Source organism: Papio anubis, chromosome 11, assembly GCF_008728515.1.
Source record: "Papio anubis isolate 15944 chromosome 11, Panubis1.0, whole genome shotgun sequence".
Taxonomy (NCBI): Eukaryota; Metazoa; Chordata; class Mammalia; order Primates; family Cercopithecidae; genus Papio; species Papio anubis.
Genome location: NC_044986.1, coordinates 31,287,872 through 31,306,638, shown reverse-complemented (window position 1 = coordinate 31,306,638; position 18,767 = coordinate 31,287,872). Strand labels below are relative to the sequence as shown.

Below are 18,767 nucleotides of genomic sequence, written 5' to 3'. Positions count from 1 at the left end.
GAAATGGAGTCTTGTTCTGTCTCCCAGGCTGGAGTGCAGTGGCACAATTTTGGCTCACTGCAACCTCTACCTTGTGGGTTCAAATGATTCTCCTGCCTCAGCTTCCTGAGTAGCTGGGACTACAGGCACCTGTCACCATGCCTGGCTAATTTTTTTGTATTTTTAGTAGAGAAAGGGTTTCACCGTGTTGGCCAGAGCTGTTCTTGAACTCCTGACCTCAGGTGATCCACCCACCTTGGCCTCCCAAAGTGCTGAGATTAGAGGCGTGAACCACCATGCCTGGCTTTGTTTTTGATTTTTGAGATAGGATCTCACTCTGTGGCCCAGGCTGGGTTGCAGTGGCAGGATCATAGCTCATTGCAGCTTTGACCTCCCTGGCTCAGTCGATCCTCCCGCCCCAGCCTCCCAAGTAGCTGGGACACAGGTGTGTGCCACTACACCTGGCTAATCTTTAAAATTTGTAGAGAGAGGGGGGTTTCACTATGTTGTCCAGGCTGACCTCTAACTCCTGGGCTTAAGGGATCCTCCCATCTTGGCCTTCCAAAGTGTTGAGATAACAGGTGTGAGCCACTGTGCCTGGCCAGTTTTATACAGGAGAGGGGAGTGTCTGGAGAAAGGCAAAGGAGAGGTGTGTTCCATGAGAATCCTTATCCTTCTTGAGCGGCATTAGTGGGAGGTAGCCAAGGGGTAGTGGGTAGGATCGAAGCGATTGCTAACTGCTTATATGATCTGAAATGTGGCAGAACTTGGAATTAACTTGGTAGATGTGAGCATTGATATTGGAGTTACTCATGACAAAGGGAGAGTGTGAACTCTGACCCTGGAGAAAGAAGGGTTATTTTCAACAATCTCTTCAAGCTGTGTGATTCAGGTTTAGTGCATGACATCTTTCCTCTTCATGGAGCTGATCTAAGGCGGAATATAAGGGGAATGGGAGGGGCGGCTTGGAAATCAACACCTGCCACCCTCACGACTGATAACTTGAAGGATCCTCTGGACGACTGATAACTTGAAGGATCCTCTGAACAACACCTCCCACCCTCACGACGGATAACTTGAAGGGGCCTCTGCAGCACAGGCAGGAGTCTGGAGGCTGGGATAGTATCAGAAAGGGCCTCCCTGGGTGTTGGAGGCAATGAAGATGAAGGGCGAGAATCCATTGGCCGCGCCAGTGCGCCAGTGGGGGCGGTTGGGAGATCTTGTAGACCAAGTCTAGAACGGGGAAGGACTGTTCGAGCCCGCTTGTCCACTCATTACTCTGGAATCCGAATCCCAGCAGGGGCGCGGGAAACCGCTGCTCTGAGAAAAGGTACCTCCCCCAGAAAGACAGCGCGGGAAGTCCCGAGTTTCCCGCCACGCCGAGGGCGTGACCCTTGACGTCAGAGCTCCACCTCCACAAACTGGCGGCCAGTGGGCTCCGCCCTTAACCAAGATGGCGATACACGTGGGACCGGAAAGAGTTTATAGATTTCCCGTCTACCCTACCTCAGGTGGAGGTGGGACTGTCCTGTGGAGCCCCGCCCTTTCCGCTATGCGCCCGCGCGGCGCAATGACGTACACGGGCCCGCCCACTGCCCCTGTTGGGTTCCTGAGTCGTGCTGCGTCGACAACGGTAGTGACGCGTATTACCCGGAGGATGGCGGACGCCGGCTTGCGCCGCGTGGTTCCCAGCGACCTGTATCCCCTCGTGCTCGGCTTCCTGCGCGATAACCAACTCTCGGAGGTGGCCAATAAGTTCGCCAAAGCGACAGGAGCTGTGAGTTCCGGGCTTGGGGTGGGGACCGGGCTGAGATGACCACAAAGCTTCAGGCCCTGACGTGCTTAGGTTTCCAGGTGGGGAAGTCTGTGGGGTCCGCCAGTTCAGTGTCTGCAAGGCCTTTACGCCGACCCCTGGGCAGTGGCCAGAGAAAGCCTGCGGCCTCGGTCGCTCCTCTTCCCCCAGTTCTGACTAGATATCGCTGAGTCTTGTTGTTTTTTTTCTTGTGGAGCCGTGCAGCGGCGGCAGCGTGGGAGCCTCGTGGCCCGAAGTCACATGGCTGGCAGAGTGCAGCGGGGAGCTAGAGCCTTGTCCCACTGAGGACGTTGGTTCTTCGGCATCTGGTTCTTCTGGGGTGCTTTTCGTTGGGTGAGGCAAACCGCGATTTGACCTTACCCTCAGTTACATTTACTGGGCTTCAAAAGCAAGTGAAATTGCTTTAGAATGAAGGTCGGGATTTTCGTTAGTAAAGAAGAAAATGAATGAAAGTAGAAGCAGAGTTTTGTTTTGAGTTACACTGATGAGAATTGAGCATCATAAACAGCCCTACCAAGCAGGCATAGTAGTGGGCTTGGAGCTTTGGCTAATGCAATCAAACAAACCTAGGTTTGGGACCAGGCTCTGTCACTTTTTAGATACGTGACCCGGGCAGTTTATTTAACCTCTCTGAGTCTTTCTACAGGGATGTCATCATCCACTTTATAGGATTTTTGTGAATTTCAGTAAGATGATGTGTAAGAGTAGCAATCTCAGTGCTGGTGCAGAGGAATCTTGTAGAAGTTAAAGCTGTACCATAATTATGGCAATTTAGGATGCTCCAAACACATGTGAGAGTAAGAGAACCAGGAATGGGAAAGGTTTGTAATCTTGCACATCAACAGACATCCCTGCATGGGAAGAGACCTTGAGGGAGGAGAGAGAGGAGGTCTTCTGCAGGGATGATAGCATGACTAGAAAGGATGGCTTGCACTTTTAGCAGAATCAGGCTGCAAAAGCAAAGAATCAGATCAGCTTCAGAACTTCCTTAAGCTGGGACATGCTGCCATGTTATCTAACTGCTTTCTTAATGAAACTGTTTAGAGTTAATGAAACTGTTAAGGAGACTGCAGAGAGGACTTTCACAGTGGACTGAATGGAATTGGACATTTCAGAATTAGGATTCTTTTTTTTTTTTTTTGAGACGGAGTCTCTTGCCCAGTCTGGAGTGCAGTTGCCCAGGCTGGAGTGCAATGGTGCGATCTGGGCTCATTGTAACCTCCGCCTCCTAAATTCAAGAGATTCTCCTGCCTCAGCCTCCCGAGTAGCTGGGATTACAGGCACGCACTGCCATGCCCGGCTAATTTTTGTATTTTTAGTAGAGACAGGGTTTCACCATGTTGACCAGGCTGGTCTTGAACTCTTGACCTCAAGAAATCCGCCCGCCTCGGCCTCCCAAAGTGCTGGGATTACAGGCGTGAGACACCGTGCCTGGCCTCAGAATTAGGATTCTGAAATGGTTTTATGTGAGAAAAGCTAATCTTTGTGAAGAGTTTACTAAGGGTCAGGAGCTAAGCCCTTTACATGCATTTAATTTTTTTTTTTTTTTTTTTTTTGAGGCGGAGTCTGGCTCTGTCGCCATGCTGGAGTGCAGTGGCATGATCTCAGCTCGCTGCAACCTCTGCTGAAGTGATTCTCCTGCCTCAGCTTCCCAAGTAGCTGGGCCTACAGGTGCGCCCCACCAAGCCCAGCTAATTTTTTTTTTTTTTGTATTTTTAATAGAGACGGGGTTTCACCATGTTGGCCAGGCTGCTTTTGAACTCCTGACCTCAAGAAATCCACCGCCTGGGCCTCCCAAAGTGCTGGGATTACAGGTGTGAGCCACTGCACACGGCCAACATGCATTATGTCTTATCCTCTCAATAACTTAATGAGATGTGTAGTATTATCTCCATTTTATAGAGCATAAAATAATCTCAGGGAGACTAAGTAATTTGTCCAAAGGTGAGTTCCCATGTGTCCTGACTCTGGTCCTTTACTCTTTTTTGTACCCCAGAGTCTCACTCTGTTGCCCAGGCGGCAGTGCAGTGGTGCAGTCTCAGCTCACCGCAACCTTCGCCTCTCAGGTTCAAGTGATTCTTATGCCTCAGCCTCCTGAATAGCTGGGATTACAGGCGCCCACCACCACGCCCAGCTAATGTTTGTATCATTAGTAGAGATGGGGTTTCACCATACTGGCCAGGCTGGTCTCAAATTCCTGATCAGGTGATCTGCCCATCTTGGCCTCCCAAAGTGTTGGGATTACAGGCGTGAGCCACTGCGCCTGGCCTGATCCTATACTCTTATGTGTATTGTTTTGTGTGTGTGTGTTTCTTTTAGAGGGTCTCACTCTGTTGCCCAGGCTGGAGTACAGTGATGCAATGATAGCTCACTGTAGCCTTGAACCCCTGGGCTCAGGCAATCCTCCTGCCTCAGTCACTGGAGTAGCTAGGACTACAGACATGTGCCACCACAGCTGGCTAATTTTTTTTTTTTTTTTTTTTGAGACAGAGTTTCGCTCTTGTTGCCCAGGCTGGAGTGCAATGGTGCAATCTCAACTCACCATAACCTCCACCTCCCAGGTTCAAGCAATTCTCCTGTATTGGCCTCCCAAGTAGCTGGGATTATTACAAGCATGTGCCACCACGCTTGGCTAATTTTGTATTTTTAGTAGAGACGGGGTTTCTCCATGTTGGTTAGGCTGGTCTCCAACTCCCGATCTCAGGTGATCCACCCGCCTCAGCCTCACAAAGTGTTGAGATTACAGGCGTTTAGCCACCACAGGCCGAGCCACGGCAGTGCCATTGCACTCCAGCTTGGGCGACCAAGAGCAAAACTCAGTCTCAAAAAAAAAAAGAGAGAGATGGAGGTCTCAATGTTTTGCCCAGTGGTCTTGAACTCCTGTCTTTAAGTGATCTTCCTGCCTCGGCCTGCCAAAGTATTAGATTACAGGTGTGAACCACTGCGCCCAGCCTAAATGCAGTTCTTTTTTTTTTTTTTTTTTTTTTTTTTTTTGAGGCTTGCTGTGTCGCCCAGGCTGGAGTACAATGGTGTGATTTCAGCTCACTGCAACCTCAGCCTCCTGGGTTAAAGCAATTCTCCTGCCTCAGCCTCCTGAGTAGCTGGGATTACAGGTGTGCGCCACCACGCCCAGCTAAGTTTTTTTGTTTTTGGTAGAGACAGGGTTTTACCATGTTGGTCAGGCTGGTCTTGAACTCCTGACCTCATGATCTGCCTACCTCAGCCTCCCAAAGTGCTGGGATTACAGGCCTGAGCCACCGTGCTTGGCCCCTAAATGCAGTTCTTTACACTCAATACAATACTCATCAGTCTTGTTTCTTTTTTTTTTTTCTTTCTTTTTTTTTTTTTTGAGACAGGGTCTTGGTCTGTCACTCAAGCTGGAGTGCAGTGGCGTGATCTCAGCTCACTACAGCCTCCGCCTCCGGGGTTCAAGCGATTCTCCTGCCTCAGCCTCCTGAGTACCAGGGATTACAGGCGTCTGTCACCACACCCGGCTAGGAGACGGGGTTTCTCCATAGATAGTACATTGCTAAAGTAAAGAGAGTGAGCTTTTTTTTTTTTTTTGGCAGATGGAGGTCTTGCTGTGTTGCTCAGGCTGGTCATGAAATCCTGGCACCCAGTGATCCTCCTGTCTCAGCCTCCCAAAGTGCTGAGATAACAGGCATGAGCCACTGTGCCCAGTCAAAAGTGATTTATTTATTTATTTATTTTTTTGGAGATAGAATCTTACTGCAAGCTCCGCCTCCCAGGTTTACGCCATTCTCCTGCCTCAGCCTCCCGAGTAGCTGGGACTACAGGCGCCCGCCACCTCACCCGGCTAGTTTTTTGTATTTTTTAGTAGAGACGGGGTTTCACCGTGTTAGCCAGGATGGTCTTGATCTCCTGACCTTGTGATCTGCCCGTCTCAGCCTCCCAAAGTGCTGGGATTACAGGCTTGAGCCACCGCGCCCGGCCGAGTCTTACTCTTGTTGCCCAGGCTGGAGTGCAGTGGCGCGATCTCAGCTCACTGCAACCTCCGCCTCCTTGGTTCAAGCGATTCTCCTGCTTCAGCCTCCCAAGTAGCTAAGATTACAGACATGTGCCATCACACTGGGCTAATTTTTGTTTTAGTAGAGAGGGGGTTTCACTGATTTGGCCAGGCTGGTCTCAAACTCCTGACCTGTTGATCAGCCTGTCTCAGCCTCCCAAAGTGCTGGGATTACAGGCATGAGCCACTGTGACTGGCTGATTTTTTTTTTTTTTTTTTTTTTTTTAGGACTTTGGTCAATATAGATTGGTGGGCAGGGGGTTAGATGGTGCCACAAACATGATAATAGCCCAAGTTTTTTAGATGAGAAATTGGGAAATCCACAAACAGAATATTTTTCTCCTGATTTATGCACGTAGCAAAAGTTTTATGAAGATGTAACATTTATACCAAATTTAGTAATTATGTATATAACAGGCCACATTTAATGAAAGCATAACCAGGATAAAATAATTTCCTTACCCAGCTCTTTTTCTTCTACAGACACAGCAGGATGCCAATGCCTCTTCCCTCTTAGACATCTATAGCTTCTGGCTCAAGTAAGCCTTTCCTGTTCCATTTTGGCTATTTCTCCCCCAAGGTGGGCTGGGCTATGTTTCTTGGTTTGGGAAGATTCCAGTCTCCTAGAAATTGGTCTAATCTACCTTAGCAGGTCTGCCAAGGCCCCAGAGCGAAAGTTACAGGCAAATGGACCAGTGGCTAAGAAAGCTAAGAAGAAGGCCTCATCCAGTGACAGTAGTGAGGACAGCAGCGAGGAGGAGGAGGAAGTTCAAGGGCCTCCAGCAAAGAAGGCTGGTAAGGCAAAGTAGCGGGTGGGCTTGGTGGTGCCAGGAAAATAATTTACAGCCTGCTTGTTTCACATGGGTGATTCTTACTGGGACCTGTGTTTTTGTTCAGCTGTACCTGCCAAGCGAGTCGGTCTGCCTCCTGGGAAGGCTGCAGCCAAAGCATCAGAGAGCAGCAGCAGTGAAGAGTCCAGTGATGATGAGGAGGAGGAGGACCAAAAGAAACAGCCTGTCCAGGTTTGCAGCTCTGGGAAGAAAAGGGGGTTTAAGGATTGGAAAGGAAGAAACCAAAATCTTGGCCTCTAACTTGTAACCAAGGAGTGATGCCGGCAATACAATAGGTGATTATGAGGAAGAAAATCTGGGGATTTTCAGAGAGCTGATAAAAATATGAGATCTGGAAGGGATTTGTGAGGTTGAGGTCAGGCTTGGAATCTAGAGGAAATTAAACCCATTCTGCTTGAGGAGTTTGGGTTCTTCTGGGACACTATTCAGGGCTCCAAGAATAAGAGAGTGTGTTTTCTTGGGAGCTTTGGCAGGATATGGCAGGAACAGGGCCAGTGTATCAAGTGGCTGAACTTTGTTGTTTCTTAAGAGTTTTTTGCCCTTTCCATATCCTGTCCTTAGCTTTCTCTTGCTCTTACTGCTGCATTAAGCCCCTAAAAATAAAAGGAACATAGAATGCCCTTTGGGTACCTGGAAGCTTTTGTTGATTTCTCTCCTTGTGTCTTTTCTAACAGAAGGGAGTTAAGCCCCAAGCCAAGGCAGCCAAAGCTCCTCCTAAGAAGGCCAAGAGCTCTGATTCTGATTCTGACTCAAGCTCCGAGGATGAGCCACCAAAGAACCAGAAGCCAAAGATAACACCTGTGGCAGCTAAAGCTCAGGCTAAAGCCCCTCCCAAACCAGGTACTGTTTCCGTTCCCAAGAGGCTGGGCTGGGAACCAGATTGCTCTGGGGACTGGTGTTAAAACTGCTGATTTGGCACAGGGGTGAAATGGTACTGGTTGTTGAACTGGAGGTATTGATTACTGGTCTTTTAATTTTAAAGGTTTTACTAATAACAAGATTTCATAGGAGCTAGTAAATAGAGAAACAGTTATTGCAGCAAGGAAAAATGTATATTTTTTAAAATGATATCCATTTGGTATTTTTTTGTGACATTTCATAGACATTTTATGTTCTTACACATCCCATTCCACTGTAACCACTTAAATATCTATTTGTTGTGCTTTTCACTGCCTTTTTTATTCTTGTACGTCATTCTATGAGACAAATGAGAATTTTTCTTTTTTTCTGTAACTTGAGGGTTAGGTTATTTCTCTGAATGGAGGTTGAAGTGAAAGATTTTAGAGGGCATATTGAGATTATTTATGTCATCTTTTCTTAGTTTTATTCCTGCCATGGGATAGGAAAGGCATCCTTTGATATGGTAAACCATGGCATTCTCCTTGATGGCTGCTGTAAAGTTGAAAGAATTGGTGGACTCCTGGCCAGGCACAGTGGCTCACGCCTATAATCCCAGCACTTTGGGAGGCTAAGGCAGGCAGATTGCTTGAGGTCAGGAGTTCAAGACCAGCCTGGCCAACATGGCGAAACCTTGTTTCTACCAAAAATAAAAAAACTAGCTGGGCATGGTGGTGGGCACCTGTAATCCCGGCTACTCCGGAGGCTGAGGCAGGAGAGTTGCTTGAACCACTGCACACTGCTCTGTGCGACAGAGTCAGAGCCAGACTCCGTCTCAAAAGAAAAAAAAAAAGGGGGGGAATTGGTGGACTTCTAAGTTCTCTGCTCATAGGAAGGAGGTTTTTCATGGTCCTGACTTGCCCTATTACTCCTTACTCTTTCTTTTTCTTGGGTATTCCAGCTCGAGCAGCACCTAAAGTAGCCAATGGTAAAGCAGCCAGTAGCAGCAGCAGCAGCAGCAGCAGCAGTAGCAGTGATGACTCAGAGGAGGAAAAGGCAGCAGCCACCCCCAAGAAGGTCTGGGCCATAACTTCGGTCAGGGAAGAGGTGACCAGGGTGGGATGTGTGTGTGTCTCCATTCCCTGGCAGGATTGGTTGGATCAGCATTTTCCTGTGGTAATCAGTTTTCTTTCCAATGCAGACTGTACCTAAAAAGCAAGTTGTGGCCAAGGCCCCAGTGAAAGCAGTTGCCACCCCTACCCAGAAGAGTTCCAGCAGTGAGGATTCCTCCAGTGAGGAGGAAGAGGAGCAAAAAAAAACCCTGAAAAATAAACCAGGTGACTGGACATGGAGAGTGAAGCTGTATGACTGTGGTCAGGGTCCAGCTGCAGTAATCACATGGACCTCTCCATAGAGCTGCTTGAGCGTCGTCATGACATGACAGCTAGCTTCTCCCAGTACTAGTGATCTGGGAATCTCCAGTGCCTTGTATAACTTAGACTCAGAAGTGACACCGTGTTCTGTTAGAACTGAGTCCATGATTCTGGCCTATACTCAAGGGGAATTAAGCTTCATTTCTAGAAGAAAGTAGTATCAAAAAAATTTGTAGACATATCTTAAAACCATCATATTATCCTTTTTAAACAGGTCCCTACAGTTCAGTCCCCCCACCTTCTGCTCCCGTACCAAAGAAGTCTCTGGGAACCCAGCCTCCCAAGAAGGCTGTGGAGAAGCAGCAGCCTGTGGAAAGCAGTGAAGACAGCAGTGATGAGTCTGGTGAGTCAGAGGGATGCAGCCTCCCCTCAGTGTGGGTCTGGCGAAGGGGATGAGGAATAAGGGAGAGAGAAAGCCTTCCATCCCTCCATTGTTTTTTGCTTAAAGCAAGACAGAGCTATGGCTCTGTGTGTGTCTTTGCATTCTTTTTATTGCTGTCCTGGTTGGGTTGGGACTCTGGACCCAGCATAATGCTACAGGTTCTCCTCAGATTCAAGTTCTGAAGAAGAGAAGAAACCCCCAACTAAGGCAGTCGTCTCTAAAGCAACCACTAAGCCACCTCCAGCAAAGAAAGCAGCAGAGAGTTCTTCAGACAGCTCAGGTAAGGCATATGGAGGCCCTCAGTTCAGTGAAATGCTCTCAGGCAGCTGCTAAGGGCTCCCCTGAATCTGAATTGGGGAGCTGTTGATCCCATCCCTCTGTGTCTAGACTCTGACAGCTCTGAGGATGTTGAAGCTCCTTCCAAGCCAGCTGGTACCACCAAGAATTCTTCAAATAAGCCAGCTGTCACCATCAAGTCACCTGCAGCAAAGCCAGCTGCAACCCCCAAGCAATCTGTGGGCAGTGGCCAGAAGCCTCCGATGAGAAAGGCTGACAGCAGCTCCAGTGAGGAAGAGAGCAGCTCCAGTGAGGAGGAGAAGAAAAAAAAGACGGTGGCCACCACTAAGCCCAAGGCGACTGCCAAAGCAGCTCCGCCTCTGCCTGCCAAGCAGGCTCCTCAGGGTAGTAGGGACAGCAGCTCTGATTCAGACAGCTCCAGCAGTGAGGAGGAGGAGGAGGAAGAGAAGACAGCTAAGTCTGCAGTTAAGAAGAAGCCACAGAAGGTAGCAGGAGGTACAGCCCCTTCCAAGCCAGCCTCTGCAAAGAAAGGAAAGACTGAGAGCAGCAGCAGTTCTTCCTCTGATGACTCCAGTGAGGAGGAGGAAGAGAAGCCCAAAGGCAAGGGCTTTCCCAGACCACAAGCCCCCAAGGCCAATGGCACCTCTGCACTGACTGCCCAGAATGGAAAAGAAGCTAAGAACAGCGAGGAAGAGGAAGAAGAAAAGAAAAAGGCAGCAGTGGCAGTTTCCAAATCAGGTCTGTACCCAGTAAACATGCCCTCTGGGTTTTGTCCCCCCAAATCAGGATGGGATATACTCTTTGAGAGTAGGGTAGTGAGAGGAGGCCCACCACTGGGCTTCCAGTTGTGGAAACTGGGAGGAAGAACAGGAAACTGGTCTTCTTTTTTTTTAATAGAATCTTACTCTGTCACCCAGGCTGGGGTGCAATGGCATGATCACGGCTTGTGCAGCCTTAACTTCATGGGCTCAGGTGATCTTTCCACCTTAGCCTCCTGAGTAGCCGGGACTACAAGCATGCACCACCATGTCTGGCTCATTTTTTAACTTTCTATAGAGACAGAATCTCACTATATTGCCCTGGCTGATCTCAATTTCCTGGGCTCAAACAATCCTCCTACCTTGGCCTCCCAAAATGCTGGGGTTACAGTTGTGAGCCACTGCACTTGGCCTGAGTCTGGCTTTTTGTTTTGTAGGTTCATTAAAGAAGCGGAAGCAGAATGAGGCTGCCAAGGAGGCAGAGACTCCTCAGGCCAAGAAGATAAAGCTTCAGACCCCTAACACATTTCCAAAAAGGAAGAAAGTAAGTTGTCTCACTTTCCTCTCAGGAACCAGCTCTTTAAAAGTAGAAAAATCTAGGATCATCTTGACAGCTCTGCCTGGCATGACCTGGCACATGTGTCCATGTGTATCACTCAGAAGAGCTGTTACATGACCACTCTGTCTTTCATTTCCTACTTCATTCTTCTGTAGGGAGAAAAAAGGGCATCATCCCCATTCCGAAGGGTCAGGGAGGAGGAAATTGAGGTGGATTCACGAGTTGCAGACAATTCCTTTGATGCCAAGGTGAGAGAGAGATCTGTGCCATTCTTGAGAGGGAGGATAGGTAGTGTCAGAGGGGATAGCTCTTGGTTCAGGTTGGTGGGAATCTTCTCTGGGTTCAGGTTGCCTTGAGCAAGAAGTAGAAAGAATAAAGTGACAGGGCCCTGGCGTGGTCCTCCTCTGTGTTAATCCCCCTCTCTACTTACCAGCGAGGTGCAGCCGGAGACTGGGGAGAGCGAGCCAATCAGGTTTTGAAGTTCACCAAAGGCAAGTCCTTCCGGCATGAGAAAACCAAGAAGAAGCGGGGCAGCTACCGGGGAGGCTCAATCTCTGTCCAGGTCAATTCCATTAAGTTTGACAGCGAGTGACCTGAGGCCATCTTTGGTGAAGCAAGGGTTATGATCGGAGACTACTCACTTTCTCCAGTGGACCTGGGAACCCTAATCTCTCTAGGTGAGGGTCTCAATGAGGACAGAAGTTTAGGGTAGGTCCTAAGACTTTACAATGTAACATCCTCTCTGGTCCTTTTCTCTGTTCCTAGTTTTGTACAGACTTGTTTTTGAGTGTTGAGTAGCGGGGACAAAATAAGGGAATGTTGTTTTTAAAGAAAATTCATTTTCATTGTTGTCTCCTTACTTTTCTGTGAAAGTCCACATACTGAGAAATTTGTATATTTTATATTAAATCATTTCCTATTGATTTTTGTTGTGATTTTCAAAGGTGGATTCCCACAGATAAAATCTTGGCTGTTGCCCAAAACATAGTAAAGGGTCAGGTGTGATTTTTTATAATTGGAAGAAAATTCTGCCTTTGTGAGTGCACATGTCCACATTTCATCCCTCCTTCCCTCAAAAACCTAGAGAGGGGCATTAAAGAATTATTGATGTATATGCAATGTCTGTTAAGCATGCAGTATGTATTTCATCTTCATTATTGGGTCTGGGACTGAAGTTTTTAGCCAGCATGGACCTGACCTACTTTTTGGGATAAAATTCACTGTTTTGTTACAGGCAGAATTCTGGTGTGGCATGTGCCATGGGGTCATACTGAATAAATTTTTTTTCTGTAATTTTATCATTACATGATGTTTGCAAAACATGCTTTGTTTTTTAATTTGAAAGCAAACTTTTCTACTGTTGAAAGACATTTTTTGACAACTTCACCCTTCCTAGTATTGAGTACTAAGTTGAGGACTGCATCTTCTCGTTTTTTTACAGTATAGAGAACAAAATGACATTAGTTTGAAAAATACATATCACTTGGTATCGCTGTCTTGGTTGCAGTGGTGATACAGAATTGGTTTCATTAATTCCTACATGGTTGGGAATCACTGATCAAGAAAGTGGGGAAAAAAAAAAAAAACGTTAAAACCTCAATCCTCAGTAGGAAGGTAGATTACATTAGGTGAAATTGTAGGTAATTATGTATGTGCTAATGGGGTTGGAAAGAACCTTACAGAGCATATTACCTGATAAACTTGAGTGGAGTGGGTTTGGGAGAACAAACTAATAGGATTATTGTGTCTCGTAGTTGGTACCTGGGAGCAATTGACATGCCCCCTTCAGAACCTTAACTGTTAGTAACAGTGGCTGTAACAACACAAACCAGTGACCAGAGATAGAGCTCTTAGGCCAAGCTGGCCTGACGGTATGGCTGAAGGAAGTGACTGAGCAGTGGTGGTACTCAGCCAGACCAAGATGGAGAGGGAAGAGTCCACAGCTTTCTGGAGGCTAAGGCGTTCTGGTGGTAGAAAAGTGTGCCCCAAGCCTTCATGGATGAGTTACAGGTCTTAAAATTAGTCTCCTCTTGTTTGGATTCCATACTTGCTAAATAACCTGATAATAACCTGGTTTTCCATGTTAACTGCCTCTAGGAAGAAAATGTACTGTTCATGCTGACACAGATATTTCAGTCTGCATGGTAAAAGTTCTACATCTTGCTACAAAATAATAAACTGGCTGGTTTATAATGTGTCTTGGGAGTTTTATTATTGTGAGTCTAAACCCCTACCACACCCTACTCAAACCAGAAAAACTTTGGTGCCAGTTATAGGGGTCTGGACCTGTGATTTCACTGCAGAGGCTTTTTGGCAGCAGCTTGCAGGGTTTTCTTGGCCACAGCTTGTCTCACGGTGCCTTTTCCAGGCTATATTCTAGCCTGTGCATAGTCCAAATTGGGGGTTGGCAAAATGGCCTATGGGTCAAATCCAGCCCATGGCTTGTTTTTATATTACCTAGGAACTAAGAATGGTTTTTACATTTGTAAAGGTCTTTTAAAAAGAGAGAATATGTGACAGAGATCTTATCAATGGCCCACAAAGCCTACGATATTTAGGATGTGGCCCTTTACAGAAGAAGTTTGCCAATTCCTGGTCTAAATCAGCAATTCCGAAGACATCAGCTGAAAATTAGAATCATCTGGGGAACCTAGAAACATGGATACTTGCAAATCAAAACCACAAAGAGATACCATCTCACACCAGTTAGAATGACCATCATTAAAAAGTCAGGAAACAAGTACTGGAGAGGATGTGGAGAAATAGGAACACTTTTACACTGTTGGTGGGACTGTAAACTAGTTCAACCATTGTGGAACACAGTGTGGTGACTCCTCAAGGATCTAGAACTAGAAATACCATTTGACCCAGCCATCCCATTACTTGGTATATACCCAAAGGATTATAAATCATGCTGCTATATAAAGACACATCACACATGTTTATTGTGGCACTATTCACAATAGCAAAGACTTGGAAGCAACCCAAATGGCCATCAATGGATAGACTGGATTAAGAAAATGTGGCACATACACACCATGGAATACTATGCAGCCATAAAAAAGGATGAGTTTGTGTCCTTTGTAGGGACATGGATGAAGCTCGAAACCATCATTCTTAGCAAACTATCGCAAGGACAGAAAACCAAACCCTGCATGTTCTCACTCACAGGTGGGAATTGAACAATGAGATCACTTGGACACACCAGGGCCTGTCGTGGGGTGGGGGGAGGGGGGAGGGAGAGCATTAGGAGATATACCTAATGTAAATGAGTTAATGGGTGCAGCACACCAACATGGCACATGTATACATATGTAACCTGCACATTGTGCACATGTACCCTAGAACTTAAAGTATAATAAAAAAATAAGAATCACGGATATTGAGTCAGACCCTCATGCTCTCTGGTGAGGCCTGGGAACTAGGGTATTTTAAAGCTCCCAGGTGATTCTAGTGAACAGCCAGAGTTGAAAACCGCATATCTAAAGAGTATTTGAAAAGAAGTGAATTGGTATTTCCCACCTTCATGCTTCCATTTTCAAATATACTTGTTAAAAATAATAGTATAGGCCGGCCGCGGTGGCTGACGCCTGTAATTGAAGCACTTTGGGAGGCCAAGGCAGGCAGATCACAAGGTCAGGAGATTGAGACCATCCTGGCTAACACGGTGAAACCCCGTCTCTACTAAAAAATACAAAAGTTAGCCAGGCGTGGTGGCGGGCGCCTGCAATCCCAGCTATTCCAGAGGCTGAGGCAGGAGAATGGCGGGTGAACCCAGGAGGCGGAGGTTGCAGTGAGCCGAGATCGCAGTCTAGCCTGGGTGATTAAAAATACAAAAAATACAAAAATTAGCTGGGCGTGGTGGCGCGCGCCTGTAATCCCAGCTACTTGGGAGGCCAAGGCAGGAGAATTGCTTGAAGCCAGGAGGCAGAGGTTGCAGTGAGCTGAGATCATGCCACTACACTCCAGCCTGGCGACAGCGAGACTCTGTCTCAAAAATTAAGAAAAAAAAAAAAAATTAATCTCAGCCCTGTTTCCTGGAACCTGCTTCTGTGTCTCCTTCCAGACAGTTTCTAGGTATGTGCTACTATATGCGTCCTCCCCTCCTTTTTTTCCTGGTACAAACGGGGCAGTTCGCCACATGCAGTTTTGCAATTTCAGAGCGCATTTCATAGAACACAGCAGCTCGGCCGGGCGCGGTGGCTCAAGCCTGTAATCCCAGCACTTTGGGAGGCCGAGACGGGCGGATCACGAGGTCAGGAGATCGAGACCATCCTGGCTAACACGGTGAAACCCCGTCTCTACTAAAAAATACAAAAAACTAGCCGGGCGAGGTGGCGGGCGCCTGTAGTCCCAGCTACTCGGGAGGCTGAGGCAGGAGAATGGCGTGAACCCGGGAGGCGGAGCTTGCAGTGAGCTGAGATCCGGCCACTGCACCCCAGCCTGGGCGACAGAGCGAGACTCCGTCTTAAAAAAAAAAAAAAAAAAAAGAACACAGCAGCTCATTTTTAATGGCTGCATGGTACTCCATTTTAAGTTATTTAAATTAGTACTTTAGGGCAGAAGTTTACGTTAAGTATTTTGCTTTTACAAATAGTGTTACACTGGATAGTCTTATACATGAGACTGAGTATCTGTATGTTTTTATGTAGGAAATATTCCTAAAAATGATTGCTGGTATTTGCATTTATTAATAACATTTTGATCATTATTGCCTTCCAAAATCGTTGTACTAATCGTATAGTTCCAGCAACATTTTATCAAAGTGCCTCTTTGCCCTCTTGCTAACACTAATTACCAAATTGATCTTTACTACTTGGATAAATGAAAATGCTCTCTCATTTTTGTTTTTGTTTTATAGTGGTAAAGCACAACATTAAATTTACCACTAACCCTTTTTAATTGTATGGTTTAGTAGTGCTAAGTATATTCACATTGTGTAACAGATACCTAGGACGTTTTCGTCTTGTAAAATTGAAACTATATTCATTATACACTAATATCCCCTCCTCCCCAGCCCTTGGCCACCATCTTTCTACTTTGTTTTTATGATTTTGACTACTTTAGATACAACCTCATGAGTGGAATAGCAGTAATTATCTTTTTGTGGCTGGCTTATTTTACTTAGCCAAATGTCCTCAAGGTTCATCCATGTTATAGCAGGTGACAGGATTCCCTTCCTTTTTAAGACTGCATGATATTCCATGGTATGTCTATACCACTTTGGCCCAGACTGGAGTGCAGTGGCGCGATCTCAGCTCACTGCAACCTCCACCTCCCGGGTTCAAGCAGTTCTCTGCCTCAGCCTCCCAAGTAGCTGGGATTACAGGCACCCGCCACCACGCCTGGCTAATTTTTGTATTTTTAGTAGAGATGACATTTCACCATCTTGGCCAGGCGAGTCTTGAACTCCTGACCTTGTGATCTGCCCGCCTCGGCCTCCCAAAGTGCTGGGATTACAAGTGTGAGCCACCACGCCTGGCCTTGGCATTTTTATTTGAGACAGGGTCTTGCTCTGTCACCCAGCCTGAAGTGCAGTGGTGCAAACTTGGCTCACTACAACCTCCGCCTCCCAGGCTCAAGCAATCCTCCCACCTTAGCCTTCCGAGTAGCTGGGGCCACAGGTATGTGCCACCACATTTGGGTAACTTTTGTGTTTTTTGTAGAGACAGGGTTTCGTCATGTTGCCCAGACTGGTCTTTTTTTTTTTTTTTTTTTTTTTTGAGACGGAGTCTCGCTCTGTCGCCGAGGCTGGAGTGCAGTGGCGCGATCTCGGCTCACTGCAAGTTCCGCCTCCCGGGTTCACGCCATTCTCCTGCCTCAGCCTCCCGAGTAGCTGGGACCACAGGCGCCCGCCACCTCGCCCGGCTAGTTTTTTGTATTTTTTAGTAGAGACGGGGTTTCACCGTGTTAGCCAGGATGGTCTCGATCTCCTGACCTCGTGATCCGCCCGTCTCGGCCTCCCAAAGTGCTGGGATTACAGGCTTGAGCCACCGCGCCCGGCCGCAGACTGGTCTTGAACTGAGCTCAAGCTATCTGCCTGCCTTGGCCTCCCACAAGTGTTGGGATTACAGACGGGAGCCACCTTGCCCAGCCCATTTTCATTTTTAAGTTGAATATGACATACATCCATTAATTTATTCTCCTTAAAACAGATAAATAATTTGTCAGGTTGCTGTTTATTGTTTAAAGCTATGGCTTTTCTTTTTTTTTTTTTTTTTTTTTTTTTTTTGTTGGGAGGTTCTCCCTTTGTCACCCAGGCTGGAGTGCAGTGGCGCAATCTCGGCTCACTGCAAGCTCCGCCTCCCAGGTTCAGGCCATTCTCCTGCCTCAGCCTCCGAGTAGCTGGGACTACAGGCGCCCGCCACCACGCCCGGCTAGTTTTTTGTATTTTTAGTAGAGACGGGGTTTCACCATGTTAGCCAGGATGGTCTCGATCTCCTGACCTCGTGATCCGCCCGCCTCGGCCTCCCAAAGTGCTGGGATTACAGGTTTGAGCCACCGCGCCCGGCCGGCTTTTCTTTTGCATTTTTACAACCCTTCCCAGCCCCGGGCGCGGTGGCTCTCGCCTCTAATCCCAGCACTTTGGGAGGCCAAGGCAGGCAGATCACGGGGTCAGGAGATCGAGACCATCCTGGCTAACACCGTGAAACCCTGTCTCTACTAAAAATACAAAAAATTAGCCGGACGTGGTGGCAGGCGCCTGTAGTCCCAGCTACTGGGGAGGCTAAGGCAGGAGAATGGAAGGAACCTGGGAGGCGAAGCTTGCATTGAGCCGAGATCGCGCCACTGCACTCCAGCCTGGGTGACAGAGCAACGCTCCGGCTCAAAATAATAATAATACAATAAAAACCCTTCCGAGTCTTGTTTGCTTTTTTCTGACAGAACTCATTTCCTCTTAGGCCTTGCAAAGCTGAGCCTGCTACGTTTTGCAGCTAGTGTGCTACACAAATGAGGCGGTTTAGCAAATTGCCTAACAGTATTAGGAGGGTTAACCTAAGTCTACGTTTGTTTGTTTTTGAGACAGGGTCTTGCTCTGTTGCGCAGGCTGGAGTGCAGTGGTGCGATTACGATCACGGCTCACTGCAGCCTCAGCCTCTGGGGCTCAAGCAGATACTTTAATCTTAGTCTCCCGAGTAACTGAGATCCTCCCACCTCAGCCTCCTGAGTAGCTGGGACTACAGTAGTCACTACGCTTGGCTAGTTGTTTTTTGTTTGTTTGTTTTGTTTTGTTTTGTTTTGAGACAGAGTATCGCTCTGTCGCCCAGGCTGGAGTGCAGTGGCCGGATCTCAGCTCACTGCAAGCTCTGCCTCCTGGGTTTACACCATTCTCCTACCTCAGCCTCCCGAGTAGCTGGGACTACAGGCGCCCACCCTTGCCCGGCTAGTTTTTTGTATTTTTTGTAGAGACGGGGTTTCACCATGTTAGCCAGGATGGTCTCGATCTCCTGACCTTGTGATCCGCCCGTCTCGGCCACGCAAAGTGCTGGGATTACAGGCTTCAGCCACCGCACCCGGCCCTGTTTTTGTTTTTAATTTTGTTTTGTAGAGACAGGGTCTCCCTGTGTTGCCCAGGCTAGTCTCAAACAATCCTCCCACCTCAGCCTCCCAAAGTGCTGGTATTACAGGTGTGAATCACTGTGCCCAGCCCAGAGTGTACCTTCTCATGTAAAATGAAAATACTGGCCGGGCCTGTAATCCCAGCACTTTGGGAGTCCAAGGAGGGCCGAACACGAGGTCAGGAGATTGAGACCATCCTGGCTAACATGGTGAAAACCCGTCTCTACTAAAAATACAAAAAAATTAGCCGGGCGTGGTGGCGGGCGCCTGT

General features: G+C 47.5%; 1 protein-coding gene across 2 annotated transcripts; it reads left to right on the top strand.

Moving 5' to 3' along the window:
• Window positions 1-1,408: 1,408 nt before the first annotated feature.
• Window positions 1,409-13,133, top strand: NOLC1 (nucleolar and coiled-body phosphoprotein 1). 2 transcript variants are annotated; one of them, XM_003904174.4, is made up of 13 exons: window positions 1,409-1,756; window positions 6,303-6,358; window positions 6,472-6,614; window positions 6,717-6,841; window positions 7,345-7,510; window positions 8,469-8,584; window positions 8,709-8,844; window positions 9,155-9,283; window positions 9,492-9,602; window positions 9,710-10,357; window positions 10,815-10,921; window positions 11,092-11,184; window positions 11,370-13,133. In XM_003904174.4, the coding sequence occupies exons 1-13, from the start codon at window positions 1,433-1,435 to the stop codon at window positions 11,526-11,528; spliced, it is 2,313 nt and encodes a 770-aa protein (XP_003904223.1). In that variant the 5' UTR covers window positions 1,409-1,432; the 3' UTR covers window positions 11,529-13,133. The 2 variants fall into 2 exon arrangements, with proteins under 2 accessions (XP_003904223.1, XP_009213503.1); XM_009215239.3 differs by having other exon boundaries at window positions 1,431-1,756; window positions 6,469-6,614.
• The last annotated feature ends 5,634 nt before the right edge of the window (window positions 13,134-18,767 follow it).

Bases quoted from the DNA above. Each gene is read 5' to 3' on its own strand.
- NOLC1 (XM_009215239.3), top strand. From the start codon at position 1,433: ATGGCGATACACGTGGGACCGGAAAGAGTTTATAGATTTCCCGTCTAC. The intron at 7,511-8,468 runs GTACTGTTTCCG...TGGGTATTCCAG, and splicing joins TAAAGCCCCTCCCAAACCAG to CTCGAGCAGCACCTAAAGTA. The intron at 9,284-9,491 runs GTGAGTCAGAGG...GGTTCTCCTCAG, and splicing joins AGACAGCAGTGATGAGTCTG to ATTCAAGTTCTGAAGAAGAG.